The sequence below is a fragment of the Microtus pennsylvanicus genome, chromosome 11 (assembly GCF_037038515.1).
Source record: "Microtus pennsylvanicus isolate mMicPen1 chromosome 11, mMicPen1.hap1, whole genome shotgun sequence".
In the NCBI taxonomy this organism is placed as follows: domain Eukaryota; kingdom Metazoa; phylum Chordata; class Mammalia; order Rodentia; family Cricetidae; genus Microtus; species Microtus pennsylvanicus.
Window position 1 is genome coordinate 50,348,925 of NC_134589.1, and position 15,448 is coordinate 50,364,372.

General features: G+C 43.1%; 1 protein-coding gene across 1 annotated transcript; it reads left to right on the forward strand.

Moving 5' to 3' along the window:
• The first annotated feature begins 8,347 nt into the window (after positions 1 to 8,347).
• LOC142860486 (NACHT, LRR and PYD domains-containing protein 1a-like) lies at positions 8,348 to 15,059 on the forward strand. The gene is made up of 5 exons (XM_075991812.1): positions 8,348 to 8,804; positions 9,292 to 9,417; positions 10,274 to 10,415; positions 12,863 to 12,907; positions 13,865 to 15,059. Exons 1-5 carry the CDS (start codon positions 8,685 to 8,687, stop codon positions 14,188 to 14,190), a joined length of 759 nt encoding a protein of 252 aa, XP_075847927.1. The 5' UTR covers positions 8,348 to 8,684; the 3' UTR covers positions 14,191 to 15,059.
• Positions 15,060 to 15,448: the final 389 nt, after the last annotated feature.

The window sequence follows — 15,448 nt, forward strand, 5'->3', positions numbered from 1 at the left end:
CTTTATTGATTTCTTCCTTGACCCAGATGTGGTTCAGTAGTTGACTGTTCAGTTTCCTTGAATTTGTAGGCTTTCTGGGGGTAGCATTGTTGTTGAATTCTAACTTTAATCCATGGTGATCTGATAAGACACAGGTGGTTACTAATATTTTTTTGTAACTGTGGATGTTTGCTTTGTTACTGAGTATGTGGTCGATTTTCGAGAAGGTTCCATGAGCTGCAGAAAAGAAGGTATATTCTTTCCTATTTGGATGGAATGTTCTATAGATGTCTGTTAAGTCCATTTGTTTCAATACCTCCATTAATTCTCTTATTTCTCTGTTAGGTTTCTGTCTGATTGACCTGTCCATTGGTGAAAGAGGAGTGTTGAAGTCTTCTACTATTAGTGTGTGCGGTTTGATGGCTGCCTTGAGTTTTAGCAATGTTTCTCTTATGTACGTGGGTGCTTTTATATTAGGGGCATAGATAATCAGGATTGAGACTTTATCCTGATGAACTGTTCCTGTTATGAGTATAAAATGCCCCTCTCCATCTCTTCCTATTGATTTAAGTTTGAAGTCAACTTTGTTAGAGATTAGTATGGCCACACCTGCTTGTTTCTTAGGTCCATTTCCTTGATAAGCCTTTTCCCAGCCCTTTACTCTGAGTAGGTGCCTGTCTTTGTGGTTGAGGTGTGTTTCTTGGAAACAGCAGAATGTTGGATCCTGTTTTCCGATCCAATCTCTTAGCCTGTGCCTTTTTATAGGTGAGTTGAGTCCATTGACATTAAGTGATATTAATGACCAGTGGTTGTTAACTCCGGTCACTTTTTTAGTCATAGAGTTTGTGTGTTTCCCTTCTTTGAGTAGTGTTGGTGAAGGGTCTCTAGATGTCTGAGTTATTGTGGTCATTGTTGGACTCCTTGGTTAGTGATTTTCCTTCTATTACTTTCTGTAAGGCTGGATTTGTGGCTACGTATTGTTTAAATTTTTTTTTATCCTGGAAAATTTTATTTTCTCCATTTATAGTGAACGAAAGCTTGGCTGGGTATAGTAGTCTGGGCTTGCATCCATGGTCTCTCAGTTTCTGCAGCACATCTATCCAGGACCTTCTTGCTTTCATGGTTTCCATGGAGAAGTGAGATGTAAGTCTGATAGGTTTACCTTTATAAGTAACTTGGCTTTTTTCCTTTGCAGCTCTTAATATTCTTTCTTTATTCTGTATGCTTTGTGTTTTGATTATCATATGGCGAGGGGATGTTTTTTTTTTTTGATCCAGCCTATTTGGTGTTCTGTATGCTTCTTGAACCTTCATATGTATATCTTTCTTTAGGTTGGGAAAGTTTTCTTCTATAATTTTATTAAATATATTTTCTGGACCTTTGAGCTGCACTCCTTCTCCTTCTTCTACTCCTATTATTCTTAGGTTTGGTCTTTTTATTGTGTCCCAGATTTCCTGAATGTTTTGTGATGAGAGATTGTTGGACTTGCTGTTTTCTTTGATCAGTGTGTTTATTTTCTCTATGGTATCTTCAGAATCTGAGATTCTTTCTTCTAACTCTTGTATTCTGTTGGTTATGCTTGTTTCTGTAGTCTCTGTTTATTTACTTAAATTTTTCATGTCCAGTCGGCCCTCTGTTTGTGATTTCTTCTTTGCCTCCATTTCAGTTTTCAAGTCTTGAACTGTTTCCATTATCTGTTTGATTGTTTTTCCTTGGTTTTCTAGGGTATCATTCACTGATTTATTCAATTCTTTAAACTTTCTGTTATATTTTTCATCCATTTCTATAAGGGTGTTCTTTACATGCTGTTTAAGCGCGTCAATCACTTTCATGAAGTCAATCTTTTCTACTTCTTCTTGATTAAGGTGTTCATGTCCTCCCATTGTGAGGTTGCTAGTTTCTGGTGGCTTCATGTTGCTTTTCAGATTGTTGGGTGAATTCTTGCATTGGCACCTGCCCATCTCTTCCTCCAAATGCTCCCCTATGGATCTTCTTTTACAGGATCAGGTCTCCTTGCCTACTGATGTATCTTCCCAGTGATGGCTCTCCCCAGTGATGGCTCTCCTGGTACCGAGATCAGATCTCCGTGCCCAATGATGGCTCTCCCCAATGCTGGCTCTCCTGGCACCGAGATCAGGTCTCCATGCTGGTTGGGTAGCTCGTAAACAAAGTGCCTACCTTGCTTGGTGCAGTCAGGCTAGAGTGGCTCCCAGGAGCACAAGGCGATGTCCCCAGTTAGTTCCTTGGGCAGATAAGGATACGGAACCTGAAACGACCCTATCCTATAGCAATACTGACGAATATCTTGCATATCACCATAGAACCTTCATCTGGTGATGGATGGAGATAGAGACAGAGACCCACACTGGAGCACTGGACTGAGCTCCCAAGGTCCCAATGAGGAGCAGAAGGAGGGAGAAGATGAGCAAGGAAGTCAGGACCACAAGGGGTGCACCCACCCACTGAGACAGTGGGGCTGATCTATTGGGAGCTGACCAAGGCCAGCTGGACTATGACTGAAAAAGCATGGGATAAAACCGGACTCTCTGAACATGGTGAACAATGAGGGCTGATGAGAAGCCAAGGACAATGGCACGGGGTTTTGATCCTACTTCATGTTCTGGCTTTGTGGGACCCTAGCCAGTTTGGATGTTCACCTTCCTAGACATGGACAGAGGGGGAAGGTCTTTGGACTTTCCACAGGGCATGGAACCCTGACTGCTCTTTGGACTGGAGAGGGAGGGGGAGAGGAGTGGGGGAGGGGGAGAAGGGTGGGAGGAGGGGGAAACTTTTTTTTCCTTTTCTCAATAAAAAAAAATTCTTGTTTAAACAAAAAAAAAGAAAAAGAAACAAAGGAACTCCCACCCGCTTGGTTGCCCTGAGGATTCAGACCCAGTGCCCAGACAGGCTGAGCTGGGTGATGTTATGTGCCCAAAGAGGGCAGGGGGGCCGAAGTGGGGAGGGTTCTGGATGCAAGCTGGGTGGGAAAGGAAGAAAGAGGCAGTATGCAGGGAGTAGAGGCCCTGCAGAGAGCCCAAGAAGGATAGGGGGTTAAGGAACTTCTGAGATCCCTGTCCCGGGTTGGTGCTGCGGGGTCAGAAACTCACCCCAATCTCATTAAAACTCTTATAAGCTAAAATTACTGATATCAATTAGACAATTCAGCTTAAGGATGAGTATTCTTCAGGACAATCCAGAGATGTAAATGCCCGGTAAGTCAGAATTTATTCATAAGATAAACACTGTGGTGCAGGGAAATTTACAATAGCATATGTGAATGTACAGACAGAGGCAAAAGATATTCCAGTTTCTGTAGCCTCGTGACTTGGCCTAATGAGGTTTCGCTGTAGAGAATTTCCTTCTGGTAGGTTGGCAGCTTAAATATTAACCATAATCTGCTGCTCCTTTGACAATGGCACCAACACAGCTAGACTGACTCAGAAACAGACACAAAATGAGAACACTGAATGCTATGATAAGGATGTAGATGAGGAACCACATAGGAAAGGATCCAGATCTTAGAGCAAAGGAGCAGGTAGAAGCTGGTGAATCCTGGGATAGCATATTGAGTCCTGGTGCTCAGACAGATAGAAACCTACTCTGCCCTGTGAGGCTGTGCACGTCAGACCATACGCACATGAATCACATCTACCAAATATCTCTCTCCCTCAGGTCCAGGTGTACTCCAATCACTAATTCCACTTGGCAGATATTCTTCTCCACTCCTGAGTTCACAGGAAGTCTGAAGGTGCTCAACCTAAGTGGAAATCCACTGAGCTACTGTGCAGTGCAGAGCCTCTGTAGGACACTGAGATGCCCTGGATGCCAACTAAGGACATTGTGGTGAGTCTGGCCTGGGTTCTTCCCTGAAGCAGAGATGGATGGCAGAAAGCAAAGGCAAAAGCTGGACCTACAATGAGGCTTTCTTTTAATCACATATTCACCCTCTTGCCCACACCTGTAACAGAGGCCTAAATGTTATGATAAAGAAATGGAAAATGTATTGTATTCTTAGAGATCATGAAATACTGATATTCTCCAGGGAGCCCCACTAACTATTGCTAACAACAGGCCCATGAGGGCTTCAGTGGAGCAAACATACCGAGGAAGTGGCTGCAGGTGAGCTGAAGAGCACAGAGGAGGAGGCTAAATAAAGCAGAGGGGAGAAAGCTCCAGCCAGGGAATGGCATCCCCACTTCCTCCTGCTCTCTTCCTTGTAACCAGCCTTCTGCTCTGTTTCTATGGACTCCATCTTTACTAAGATATCCCATATGTGTGTGTATATCTGAAACATTGTGATTTGAGACCATCGCGATGTAATTGAAATTTATAAATATATAGATACCTTCAGAATACATAGAAACGTGAAGCATATTTTAGCACTATGGCTTCCAGGAAAACTTTCATTAAAATTAGAAAACTAAAAAAAAAAAAATAAACAAGTGAGTCATGTCCTTATTCTATGGCTGGTGAATGTCACTTCAGATGTCTCTTGAAATACACTGGTGAGCTGTCCTGGGTCTCACGGAGGTCTGTCATGGCCAGTCACAGCAGAGCTGTGGGTCTCAACCTGTGCTCCATGATTCTGCAGCTCAGCAGTGGGAAGCATGGGATTATCCGCCCAGAGGAGAAAAGGCACTAGAAAAGCTAAGCACTGCTAACACCACATGCCAGGGCTCACAACGGGAAACCATAGCACAGTTCCCAAGAGCAGTGATCCCTGGAGAATCTGATGGTGAGCATCTCCCATGCAGGCTTGTCAACTGTGGCCTCACATCCAGCCACTGTGAGGACCTGGCCTCAGTATTCTCATGTAGCTCCAGCCTGACTGAGCTAGACCTGCAGCTGAATGCCTGGGAGACTGTGGTGTGAGGCAGCTATGTAAGGGCCTCAGGAATCCTGCCTGCAAACTCAGAATCCTGCGGTAAGTAAAACCCAGGATTTCCATTCTAGGCAGGGGCAAAAGAAGGGACATGAGGGAGTGAAAAATACGGGATATGGAAAAGAAGTGGGAGAGGGAAATGCATAGTCAGAGTGGCTCCTGACCAGCTGTGCCGCTTATACCTGAGACCTGGGCAAGTCACCGTAGTCTGTAAAATTCAGTTTCCTCATATATCAGGTGGAATACCCACTTCATGGATTCTGATGACATAAAGTGTACATATGTAAAAACAAATACCAGGTAGGTAGTTAGGCACTGTGCAGTCATATGTATTAGCAAGGCTGTTACCTTACCAGACTCCCTTGCCTTCCTCCAGGACAGTGATTCAATCATTTATTCATTCATGAATACATATGTGCTTGCATCCATATCAGGACCCTCTGTGCTAAGCACTTGTCCAGTACCTAGGGATACTATCACAAACACACATGGCTCTCTCCTGCTAAAGCTGTGTGGGAAGAGACAGATAAAGATCACCCACCAGCCCATGACACCATTGCCAAACTCTGCTGAACGCTATGGAGTCAACAGTATTGTGAGAATGTATTATTGTAAGAGAGCCTGCATTATTGGATGGCCCATGAGTGCTTTCCCTAGGCCTGATAGAGAAATAGGCTTTGGTTGGGCCAACCTGGAGACAGCAGTCTGGGCAAAGGAAGAATTGGAGAAAGCTCTAGAACAGAAAGTGGTTGAAGCCCTGGAGGGTCATGGGGTTTCACTACAGGAGGTGGTCCTCTGTCCAGAATGCCTATGGGGATATGGTCATGAACTCCATCTACTGGGAATGCTGATAGCAACTTTGTGACCCTTTTTCAATATGAGTCCCCTCATCTACGTCCATGTTCCCTTTCCTGGGAGAGTCTATTTCCAGTGTGACTGACTTGTGGGAAGGGGTATAAAGGGCCAGCCCTCATTTCAGCTCTGGAAAGTTCCAAAGGTCCTCATCCTGGCTTCAGATCTCCCTGCATACTGACCACGTTCCACTAGGACTTTGTCATGGACACATCTCTGTTTGTTATGCCTCCTGTTCTCTATCCTTTGTCCTGGATTTGGCTCAAGAATGAACTTAATAAAGCTCCTCACTTGTTCCATCTATAGACAACAGTGTCAAGGATTCGGGACCCTGAGGTTTCATAATTCTTTTGTGAATCCCAGGAAATATAGCTTCTTCTTGTGCTTGCAGGCTGGACCTGGCCCCTCTCAGTGACCCAGTGATTATGGAGCTCAGGGCCCAGCAGGCAGAGAATCCACAGCTGATAATCCACAGCACATGTTAAGGAGTGGACACAGAACTCCTACTGGTCAACTCAGACTCTATGTGGCTGGTCCACGACTGAGGTGGGACAGGTATCCTGAGGTGATGGGAAAGAGAAACAGAGTCAAGAAGAAACCAGAAACCATAGAAACCAATGTGAGGAAGGGTTCTGTGTGGTGGGGAGGTTTCATTTAGCAGGAACTGAATCCTGCAGCCAGAAAAGAGGCCAGATGCATGTTTTACATGGCATGAATAATAGAAGAGGCCACGCCCAAGTGGGTGGATAATATAAAGGGTTTTGGCTGTAGGATTTCCTGCAGCACAGCATGACTCAATGACCCATCAATCTAGCATCTTTCATGCTTAAAAACTATAGGGAAGACACTGTTCAGTTCTGCTGATAGCTTGAGGTATGATTGCACTAGTCCAAAGCTAAATGATGTGCTGATCATGGGGAAACACTTCCTTGGGATTTGCATTTGTGGAACAGGGAACACGACCACCAAGTCTTTCTGTCTTTAATTTTATTGTTCACAAGGTGAGCCCATGAAGAGTTAGATTTTGCCCTCGGGACACCTTTCCTATTGTCACTGTGCTCTCCCTGCAGTGATGCTGATCTCTAATATTTACAACTGATTTATCTTTTTGAATCAGGGTCAATGCTTTATGTCTTGGAATTTTTCCTGCCATATAGTATTTTATATTTAAATTCAACTTTACACATATTGAGGGCATTTATGCACCGAAACTAGATTCTTGGCCAAACTGTCTCATGAATGGCACCTTTTACAGTTTCAATGGAAATCTTTCACCTCTCTGAAATTGACATGAACTGGCCTCCACCCCCTCTCTCAGCATTCTTGTCTTCCCTGCTTCCAAAAGAATGTAACCATAAGCTCTGCTTTCAGCATAGAAGGGCTTTCCTAGTCCTAAGGACCAAACTCTTCCACATTCTAGCCACAAAACTCTTCCAAATGCGTAAAACCCATGTGACCAGGATCATTATAACAATGACCCAACTCCTGGTATCAATTTTCTATCCAAGTTTACAAGTATTCAAAGTCTTGTAGCTCAAACAAAATACCTAAATAAGGAAACTTAGAAGAAAGATTTATTTGGCCCACACTTTAAAGGAATAGTTCATCATGGCATGGAGATCTGAGAACATTGAGCCTGCAATGCCTGATAAATTTTGTCAACAGAGGGAAGAGAAACCACTAAATGCTTGTACTCCTATGACCATCTCCATTTTACACAACCCTGGATCCTAGTCCATGGATTCCACAGTGGTTAGGTCCTCCCAAATCTTTAACCCAATCAAGATAGTTTCTTTCTATCATACCCTGAGGCCTGTATCTAAGGTGATTCTAGATTTCATCAAACTCACATTTGACACTAATGTTTCCACGGATGCATCCACTTGTCTTCAGTGAACAAAGTTAGGAATCCCTGGTCTCTTTCATAACAGCAAACTCCATCCTGCAACAAGCACATTAGTGGACACTACACTCCAAAGACACTGAAGTTGGTGATGGCAGCGCCTCAGAGAACCTAATGGATGCGCAGTCTCTAACAAAGGCCTCTGAGGCTGTATTCATTGTAGGATACATGGATGAGACCATCAAGAATTTCCATTGTACTGTGAATGCTCCCCCAGCGGCAAGACAGGTCAGAGCCAAGGCTGCTCCAATGAGTGGTAATCTGCACGAGTCACTATGGTAACACATCACAGTCACCTCACAGCATGGTGAACCAATAGAATGGAAATGTTTTATTAATCTGCTATGTTCTCAGTGGGAATTAATTAATAAAACTTAAGATTTTCTTGTTCATGGCTTTTCAATTAAACAAAAATAACCAAAAGCTGAAAATACTTCATGACCAAAGCAATTATAGAAAAAAGATTTGGGAATGGTTAGAGTTTCAGAGTTAAGAGTCCATGACCATCATGGCAGACAGCATGGCAGCAACAGGCAGGCATAGACCTGGAACAGAGCTGAAAGCTCACGTCCTTAGTGACAAGGAGGAGAGAGAGAAATAAAACTGGAAACAATAAAAACTTCTTTTTTTAAATAAGAAGAAAGAAGAAGAAGAAGGATAAGAAGGATAAGAAGAAGAAGAAGAAGAAGAAGAAGAAGAAGAAGAAGAAGAAGAAGAAGAAGAAGAAGAAGAAGAAGAGAAAAGACAAGACCTCAAATCCCATTCCAGTGTCATATCTGCCATTCGTCAAGCAGTTCCACCAAATACAGCCACCCATTCTCATTCTAAGCACCACCGCCATTCCACATCTTAGTGGCTCTTTTTCCAGCCAAGCACAGTTCAGTAGAAACACTAAATCCCTGTCATTGAATCTGTTCTTTCACAGAGGGACAGGTGGACACCTCCTGGTTCCATGTGGCCCACTTTCAAGAACACGGGGTGGTCCCAGAACTGCCAGCCAAAGTGGAGCAAGGCTACACAGTCTTGGAAAACCCAAGCTTCTCCCCAATTGGAGTTCTACTAAGAATTATGCCTCCTGTCAGACATTTCATCCGCATCACTTCTGTCACGTTGATCTACTATTACCTCAATCTCCAGGATGTCACCCTTCATCTCTACCTGATCCCCAATGACTGGACCATTCAGAAGGTAACACTGAGGACCAGAAATGTGGGGCTAGGGTGGATTGACAGAATACTTGAAAATATAGCTATCCCTTTGGAGAAATTCTCCACATAGAGTGGGATACAGTTTATAAGGGGAACCCTGGTGATTATGAGTCTGCAGTCTTCTTGGCCCCCTCACAACAGAGGTTCTTCAACTGCCATTAACACCCCTTTATCTCTACACATCCTTCTATGGCCTCTTTCCACCCATCAGAAGAATGGAAATTCTCCGTATCCAACATGAAACCAACTCCCTTCTTCTCTGTCAGGGAGGGACACAGTCTCCACAATGACCCTGACAGAGGCCAATAATTAGCAATCTATATGGCAGAATAAAAGTCAGAAGGTTTCCCTGGAGCTGACATCACCCCATCACACAAAAATGTACTGATCAACCAACACACCTTATTCAGACCAGTTAACTGTTGCAGTACTGAAATCTATTTAAATCTGTCTGCAATGTTCCCTAGGCCATTGATGAACAAGAAATGAGGTATCAGTTTGTTCGAATACACAAGCCACCCCCAGTAGACTCTCTTTGCATTGGCTCGCGATACATAGTGTCTGCTTCCAAGAACCTGGAAATCATTCCAAAGGTAAGCATCCAGGGGTTTGCATTCTACAGGATCAGATGCCAGATTTGGGGCACTTTACAAGGATTTACAGCAAACTGAGATTGGGGAAAAATTATTTGGGCTTTAGGATGAGCAAGAAAACTTCCAAGTTAAGTGGAAAGCAATTTAAGGGATCACACAGAAGGTCTGGTGAACTGAGGAGTTGGTTTTAATATGGCACAGAGAGGGCAGAGCCTACCGTGCAGCAAGTCCTGGGTCAAGGACTTCAAGATGAGCTCTCACTCATCATGGTTTGAATCTGAAAGGTCTCCTACAGGTGTAAATGTTAAACACTTGATCCCCAGTTACTGCTAGTGTTTGGGGAGTTGTGGAAACAAATATGTGAGGCCAACAATCACAAGCAGGCCACTAGTGGAAGGCCTTGAGGGCTAGAGCCTCTACCTGCTCCTCACCTCAAACTTGGATTCCTGATCATATATAACAAGCTACGCCACAAGCTCCTGCCACAAATAACAGAGCTCCAGTTTACATGCGTTCCCATCATGAAACTAAACAACATAAGCTCTTTCTTAAGTTGTTTCTGCCGTATTTTTGTCAGAGTGATGAGAAAAGGAATAGTATGTGGGCTAAGCTGGACCCATTAGCATTCTCCATATCTTCTGTTGCTACATTCTTTCTATGTCCCCTTTCACAATGTTCCAGCCTTCTGAGTAAAGATGTGCATTCAAAGCTATAGGTTAACTCATTGCAAAAGACACACAGTGCCTAAGCCAGGGTCTACTATGGTGTGCAAGAATAAGAAAGCACAGGGGTGTGGAAAACACTTGTTTTCTTGAGTAGAGAATTCTGAAACAGAATCTGTCCTCGCCCCCTTCAGGAACTGGAGCTGTGCTACTGGAGCCCCAGGGAATCCCAGCTCTTCTCTGAGATCTATGTTGGCCACATGGATTCAGTGATTAAACTGAAAATCACAGACAAGAAGAATGGAAATTTCAAATGGGAAGCCTTGCTGAATCCAGGTAAAATTAGTTTAGATCCAGATACTCAAAAGGTTGAAAAAGTCAATGAATAGGGAAGGTGTGTTATCATTAATTCTTGGTGTCATGAAATAGTCAGATCAGTTATGTGGCTTTTGCTAGAACCAAAGCAGGAGGTTAGAGTTAGAGTGAGTGCAATGGGAGAAGCAGGAAAAGGTAAAGATAAGAGGAGAACAGAAGAGGAGCAGGGACAGAAGAGAGGAGAGGGAGAGAGGCCAAAAGGAGGAGAAGGAGGAGGTGGGAAGCCTATTCCAGGATGGGCCTCCAGTGTCCCAGTTCCTCCAACTGTGCACTCTCATGGTTTCCAGTACCATTCTCAGTGGCCATGCAATTATGAGTGCACTAGTGTGTGTGTTCGTTCATCACACCACAGTCCTCATGACAATTACCGCTGCAGAACCAATCTTTCAACATATGATCACAGAACATGTTACATGCAAACCACTGCATACCCTACGCCCCATTTTCTCAGTCCTGCATCGTGATTTCTACTCCCAGTGCCCTAGAAATGACAGATTTTGAGATGCAGAAAGCAACTAGTAACAGTTCACATTTAAATGTGAACAGTGAAAAGGAAGAGATTTTTCCATCAGGAGATTCTTAATCTTAAAATCCCTTTGTCTCTTGGCAATTTTTTTTAATATTTATTTATTTATTATGTATACAATATTATGTCTGTGTGTATGTCTGCAGGCCAGAAGAGGGCACCAGACCCCATTACAGATGGTTGTGAGCCACCATGTGGTTGCTGGGAATTGAACCCAGGACCTTTGGAAGAGCAGGCAATGCTCTTAACCTCTGAGCCATCTCTCCAGCCCCGTCTTTTGGCAATTTTATACATGCATACAATGCATTCTAGGAATTCCATCCTAAAGAAACCTTATTAACCTCCTGCCAGCCCCTCTTCTTTTCTACAAATCATCTCCCCATATTCATTATTGCTTGTGTCTTACAGAGTTTAAGTAGGATCCTCTGTGTGCCTGAGGGTTTTGAACTTCCCAGTAGGGAAGCAAGTGAGTTCACCAGTGGGTACAGATGGATTGTATACACCCTCTTCTCCCTTAATCTATTATTTGTCAGTAGTAAAGCCCTAAGTAGCACGGCCCCTGTGAGCTGCTTCCCCATGTCTAGGGCCCTACTTGTGTGGGTCCAGAGGCAGTAAGTACAGGTGCTAAGAGTTCATGATGGCCATGGTCATGTCATGCTTAGAAGAGACCACAACCTCTTATCTATATATTCTCGATATGTTCTCCATATCTTCACAGCCCTTCCCCATATCTTTTGTCCCTACATTCTTTCCAATTTTTCTTCCACAATGTTCCTAGATCCTCAAGGAGCGATATAATTGTCTACTAATAGGGATTAGTACTCAACCATCCCTTAGTCTCAGTATCCTGCACAGCAGTAGGTATCTGCAGGCACCTCCATTCACAGCAAAGAGAGGCTTTTCTGGTGAAGACTGAAAGTAGCCTTTGTCTGTGGTATAAACATTGCTATTTACAAGAGAATTGACACCATGTTCCTTTATGTAGGCAGTAAATGTAGTTTTTCTAAGGGCCTAAGACCTTAAAAGACCTGGGTTTGTTTGTTTTAATTTAAAAATGAGAGAAAATCATAACGAATTTTAACCTGTATTTTTCTAATTTCTAAGTGTTTCGTACACATATATGTTTTCTCTTTTAAGAATTCTGCTGCTACTCCTATGGCAAATCTCAGAATTGTGCCATTTCCTTGCTATTTAGGTTTTCTGATCCATATATATTCCTATTACTAATATTCTGTCAGATGTTACCTGGGAATAGTTCACCCATTCTTAACTACATCTTCACTCAATTAAGTTTCCTTTGATCTACAGAACTTTTTGAGTGTTCTGATATCCAATTTGCCAAGTTTTGGTTTTATTTCCTGTGCTACCAGAATCTTATTCACACAATCCTGACATATACTGATTTGTTGAAATGTTCTGCCTATGTTTGTTCTATAAGTTTCAGGGTGTTGGGGCACAAATTAAGGTCTTTGATCATTTATAGTTAATTTTTTAAAGGTGTGATCTAGGCATCTAGTTTGATTCTTGCATACAGTGCTAAGTAGTTTTACAGGACCACTCGTTTAACAGGCTGTCATTTATACAAAGTACATTTTTGGGTTCTTTGTCAAAGTCAAGGTAGGTATGGTTGTATAAACTTTTGTCTAGGTTCCGAGTCTATTCTATTGATCTGCACATCTTTTTGTGTCAATACCATGCTGTTTTTACTACTAGGACTCTAGTATTGGTTTGAAAGAAGTGTGATGAAGTTTTCTACAAAATCATTTTTTATTCAGAATTTTCTTGGAAATCCTATGTCTCTAGTGGTTCTGCATGAATTTCAGCATTTTGCCATTCTATTTGTAAAGAATCATTAGAGAGGATCATCTCTCCTTTCTTCCAGGAGACCTCAGGCCTGCACAGCCCATGATCCCTACAGTCCACAAAGGTCAGTAACACTTATACAGAGCCAGAGAAGCCAATAGTATTCCGCAGGTAGATCATCTGATCCTTTGAGAAGGTCAGTGAGAAAGGAGGGAGGCTCACTTTGCAAACCTTACCAGGACAGGTAGGCCATGTCAGGTAGGCATGAGAGAAACTCCCCAGGGCAGAGTTTCTCTCATGCCTCTTGGCTTCCCATGTTGAAAATAACCCCACCCTACAGCACGAATAATAAATACCCAGAGACAGATATTGGGGTTCAACCTGATGATCAGAAAAGCAAAGCGGCCAATTACTGGCTCTCACCACTACCTCAGACTGAAATGGGGTGAGATCCTGTCCACAAACTCCCAAACTCCACAACCCACACTTCACAGTACACTGAGATCCTGTCTCTTTCCCCTTATATTCCTTTCTCTACCCAGCCATATCACTCCTGTCTCCACCTCCCTAGTGCTGGGATCTAAAAAAAAAAAAATGTTATCCCAAGTGCTGGGATCAACTGAGTGTGAGCTCTATTTCTCTTTAAGACAGATTTAATCTTGTGTAGCCCAGGCTGGCCTAGAACTAACAGAGAACCCTCTGCCTCTCTCTCCCGAGTCCTGCGATTAAAGGTGTGCCACCATTCCCTGGCCTGTATGGCTGAATAGTATGACTGCTTTTCTCACTCATCTTCAGGCAAGCTTTGTTTATTAAAACACAAATAATACATTACTATACTACCCACTCCCAACCTGAACACCTTACCATACACCCTTCCTCTTAGTTATGCAGAGTGTCAGACTAATAACTGGCCTCAGGAAGGATACAAATATTTTTTCTCTTGACTTCCCAGAGGAGGAAGGGAACCAGGGGTGCACAATGCAGATGAAATACGTTAAAAAAATTAAAACAAAAACTGAGCAGACAGTGGAAGAGTCTGTAGAGGCCTCTTTCTATGCTCAGTGTCAGTCTTCACTCCTAGATGCTCCTGCCTTGCTACACTTTGTGGACCAGCATCGGGAGCAGCTGGTGACCCGAGTGACATCAGTGGACCCTCTCTTGGACAAGCTGCATGGTCTGGTGCTGAGTGAAGAGGAGTATGGAGCAGTGCGGGCTGAAGCCACCACCCAAGACAAGATGCGGAAGTTCTTCAGCCTCAGTCGGTCCTGGAACAGGGCCAGCAAAGACCAAGTCTACCAAGCTCTAAAGGAAACACATCCTCACCTGATCATGGACCTCTTTGAGAGGTCAGGTGGTGTCTCTTGGGATCCTGACATCTTAGTGGTTGAGGGGTGCACTCTTCTTTGAGTCCTGGCTCTGCCTGACCTTCCTTTGGCCCTCCAGTTTCTCCATCTATAAACCAGTGGCCATCTGAGTTGCCATTCAAATGGCAATGTTCCTAGGACATCTCTTGGGGACCCAGACATCCCCTCTTGCCCTTCCCCATCCTGTTCATATGGGATGTGCATCTCAGAAAACTTCCAATGGAGCCAGCAAGTCTATTGAGCCTTGTCCAGCTGGCTTTATGGCCTGAGTGGCCATCTCAAAACCACCTGACCAACCATGATACAAGCAGAACTGGGAGCATGGCAATGGAGGCAATGAGAGGGTGCTTTCCCTGGAAAGTGAATTCTTATGAATAGGAAAGGAAGGGGGCTTCTTAAATATTTCCCACCCTCAGTTTTTGTTGTCTTTATTCATTCTATTTCTATTTTCAGGTCTTGAACAACTTACTCATTTACTTCCCTAGTTCTTTGTGTTATTTAAATGTTTTAAGGGATTTGTTCCTTTCCTCACACTGTTTGGATTCTCCTGGATTTCTTTAAGGGATTTATTAATTTAATCTCTGAGGACCTCTATCATCTTCATACAAACTTTTAAGACCTTTTTCTTGTGCTTTAACTATGTTGGAATATTCTGGCACTGCTGTGGTGAATAGGTGGGCTCTAGTTGAGATATATTTGCTTGGATGTTATTGACTGTATTTTTATACAGTCATCTAGGCATCTGGAACTGGAATGATTAAAGGTCTAAGTACTGATATCTGGATTTGTTTTGCTTTGGGTAGGTGTTTGTACCTTGGTTGCTGTTTATTCTGACTATGGGAGAGTGTGATGGGTGTTTGCTGCCTGGTAGGAAATTTTTTTTTACATCATTAAAATCAGTTTTATTCTTTAGCATTGTGGAGAATTCAAATAATAATGCCTTGTATTTGTAAAGAACTTAATTTACAAGTCCCTCCTCTATTCATTATGTTGTTGGGTTCTTTTTTCTTTTTTTAAAGAAAAATATATATGAAGGCTCGAGTGTATGCAGTAATTATACAGGAAGTCTCTCAAGAACAAGGGCAGAATCTGTCAGACTTCTGTTACTCCCCAGGTCTAGGAACAGGAATATAATCATTTTCAAGAGCCAATTAATTTAATTCACAGTCAGAAGTGGGCACAACTGCTTCCACAAGTGGAAAGAGTTTAAGAAGCTCTGCTCTGTCTTCCTGAAGACAAATAAGAACATTGTTCCTCACAGAGAGGTCTCTGAGTTACACAGCTAGCATTGGCTCCACAGA

What these genes read in the sequence shown, in the direction of transcription:
- LOC142860486 (XM_075991812.1), top strand. Translation starts at nt 8,685, where the DNA reads ATGCCTCCTGTCAGACATTTCATCCGCATCACTTCTGTCACGTTGATC. An exon ending in ACCTGGAAATCATTCCAAAG is followed by an intron (nt 9,418 to 10,273) that starts GTAAGCATCCAG and finishes CGCCCCCTTCAG; the next exon opens with GAACTGGAGCTGTGCTACTG. An exon ending in GATCCCTACAGTCCACAAAG is followed by an intron (nt 12,908 to 13,864) that starts GTCAGTAACACT and finishes CTTCACTCCTAG; the next exon opens with ATGCTCCTGCCTTGCTACAC.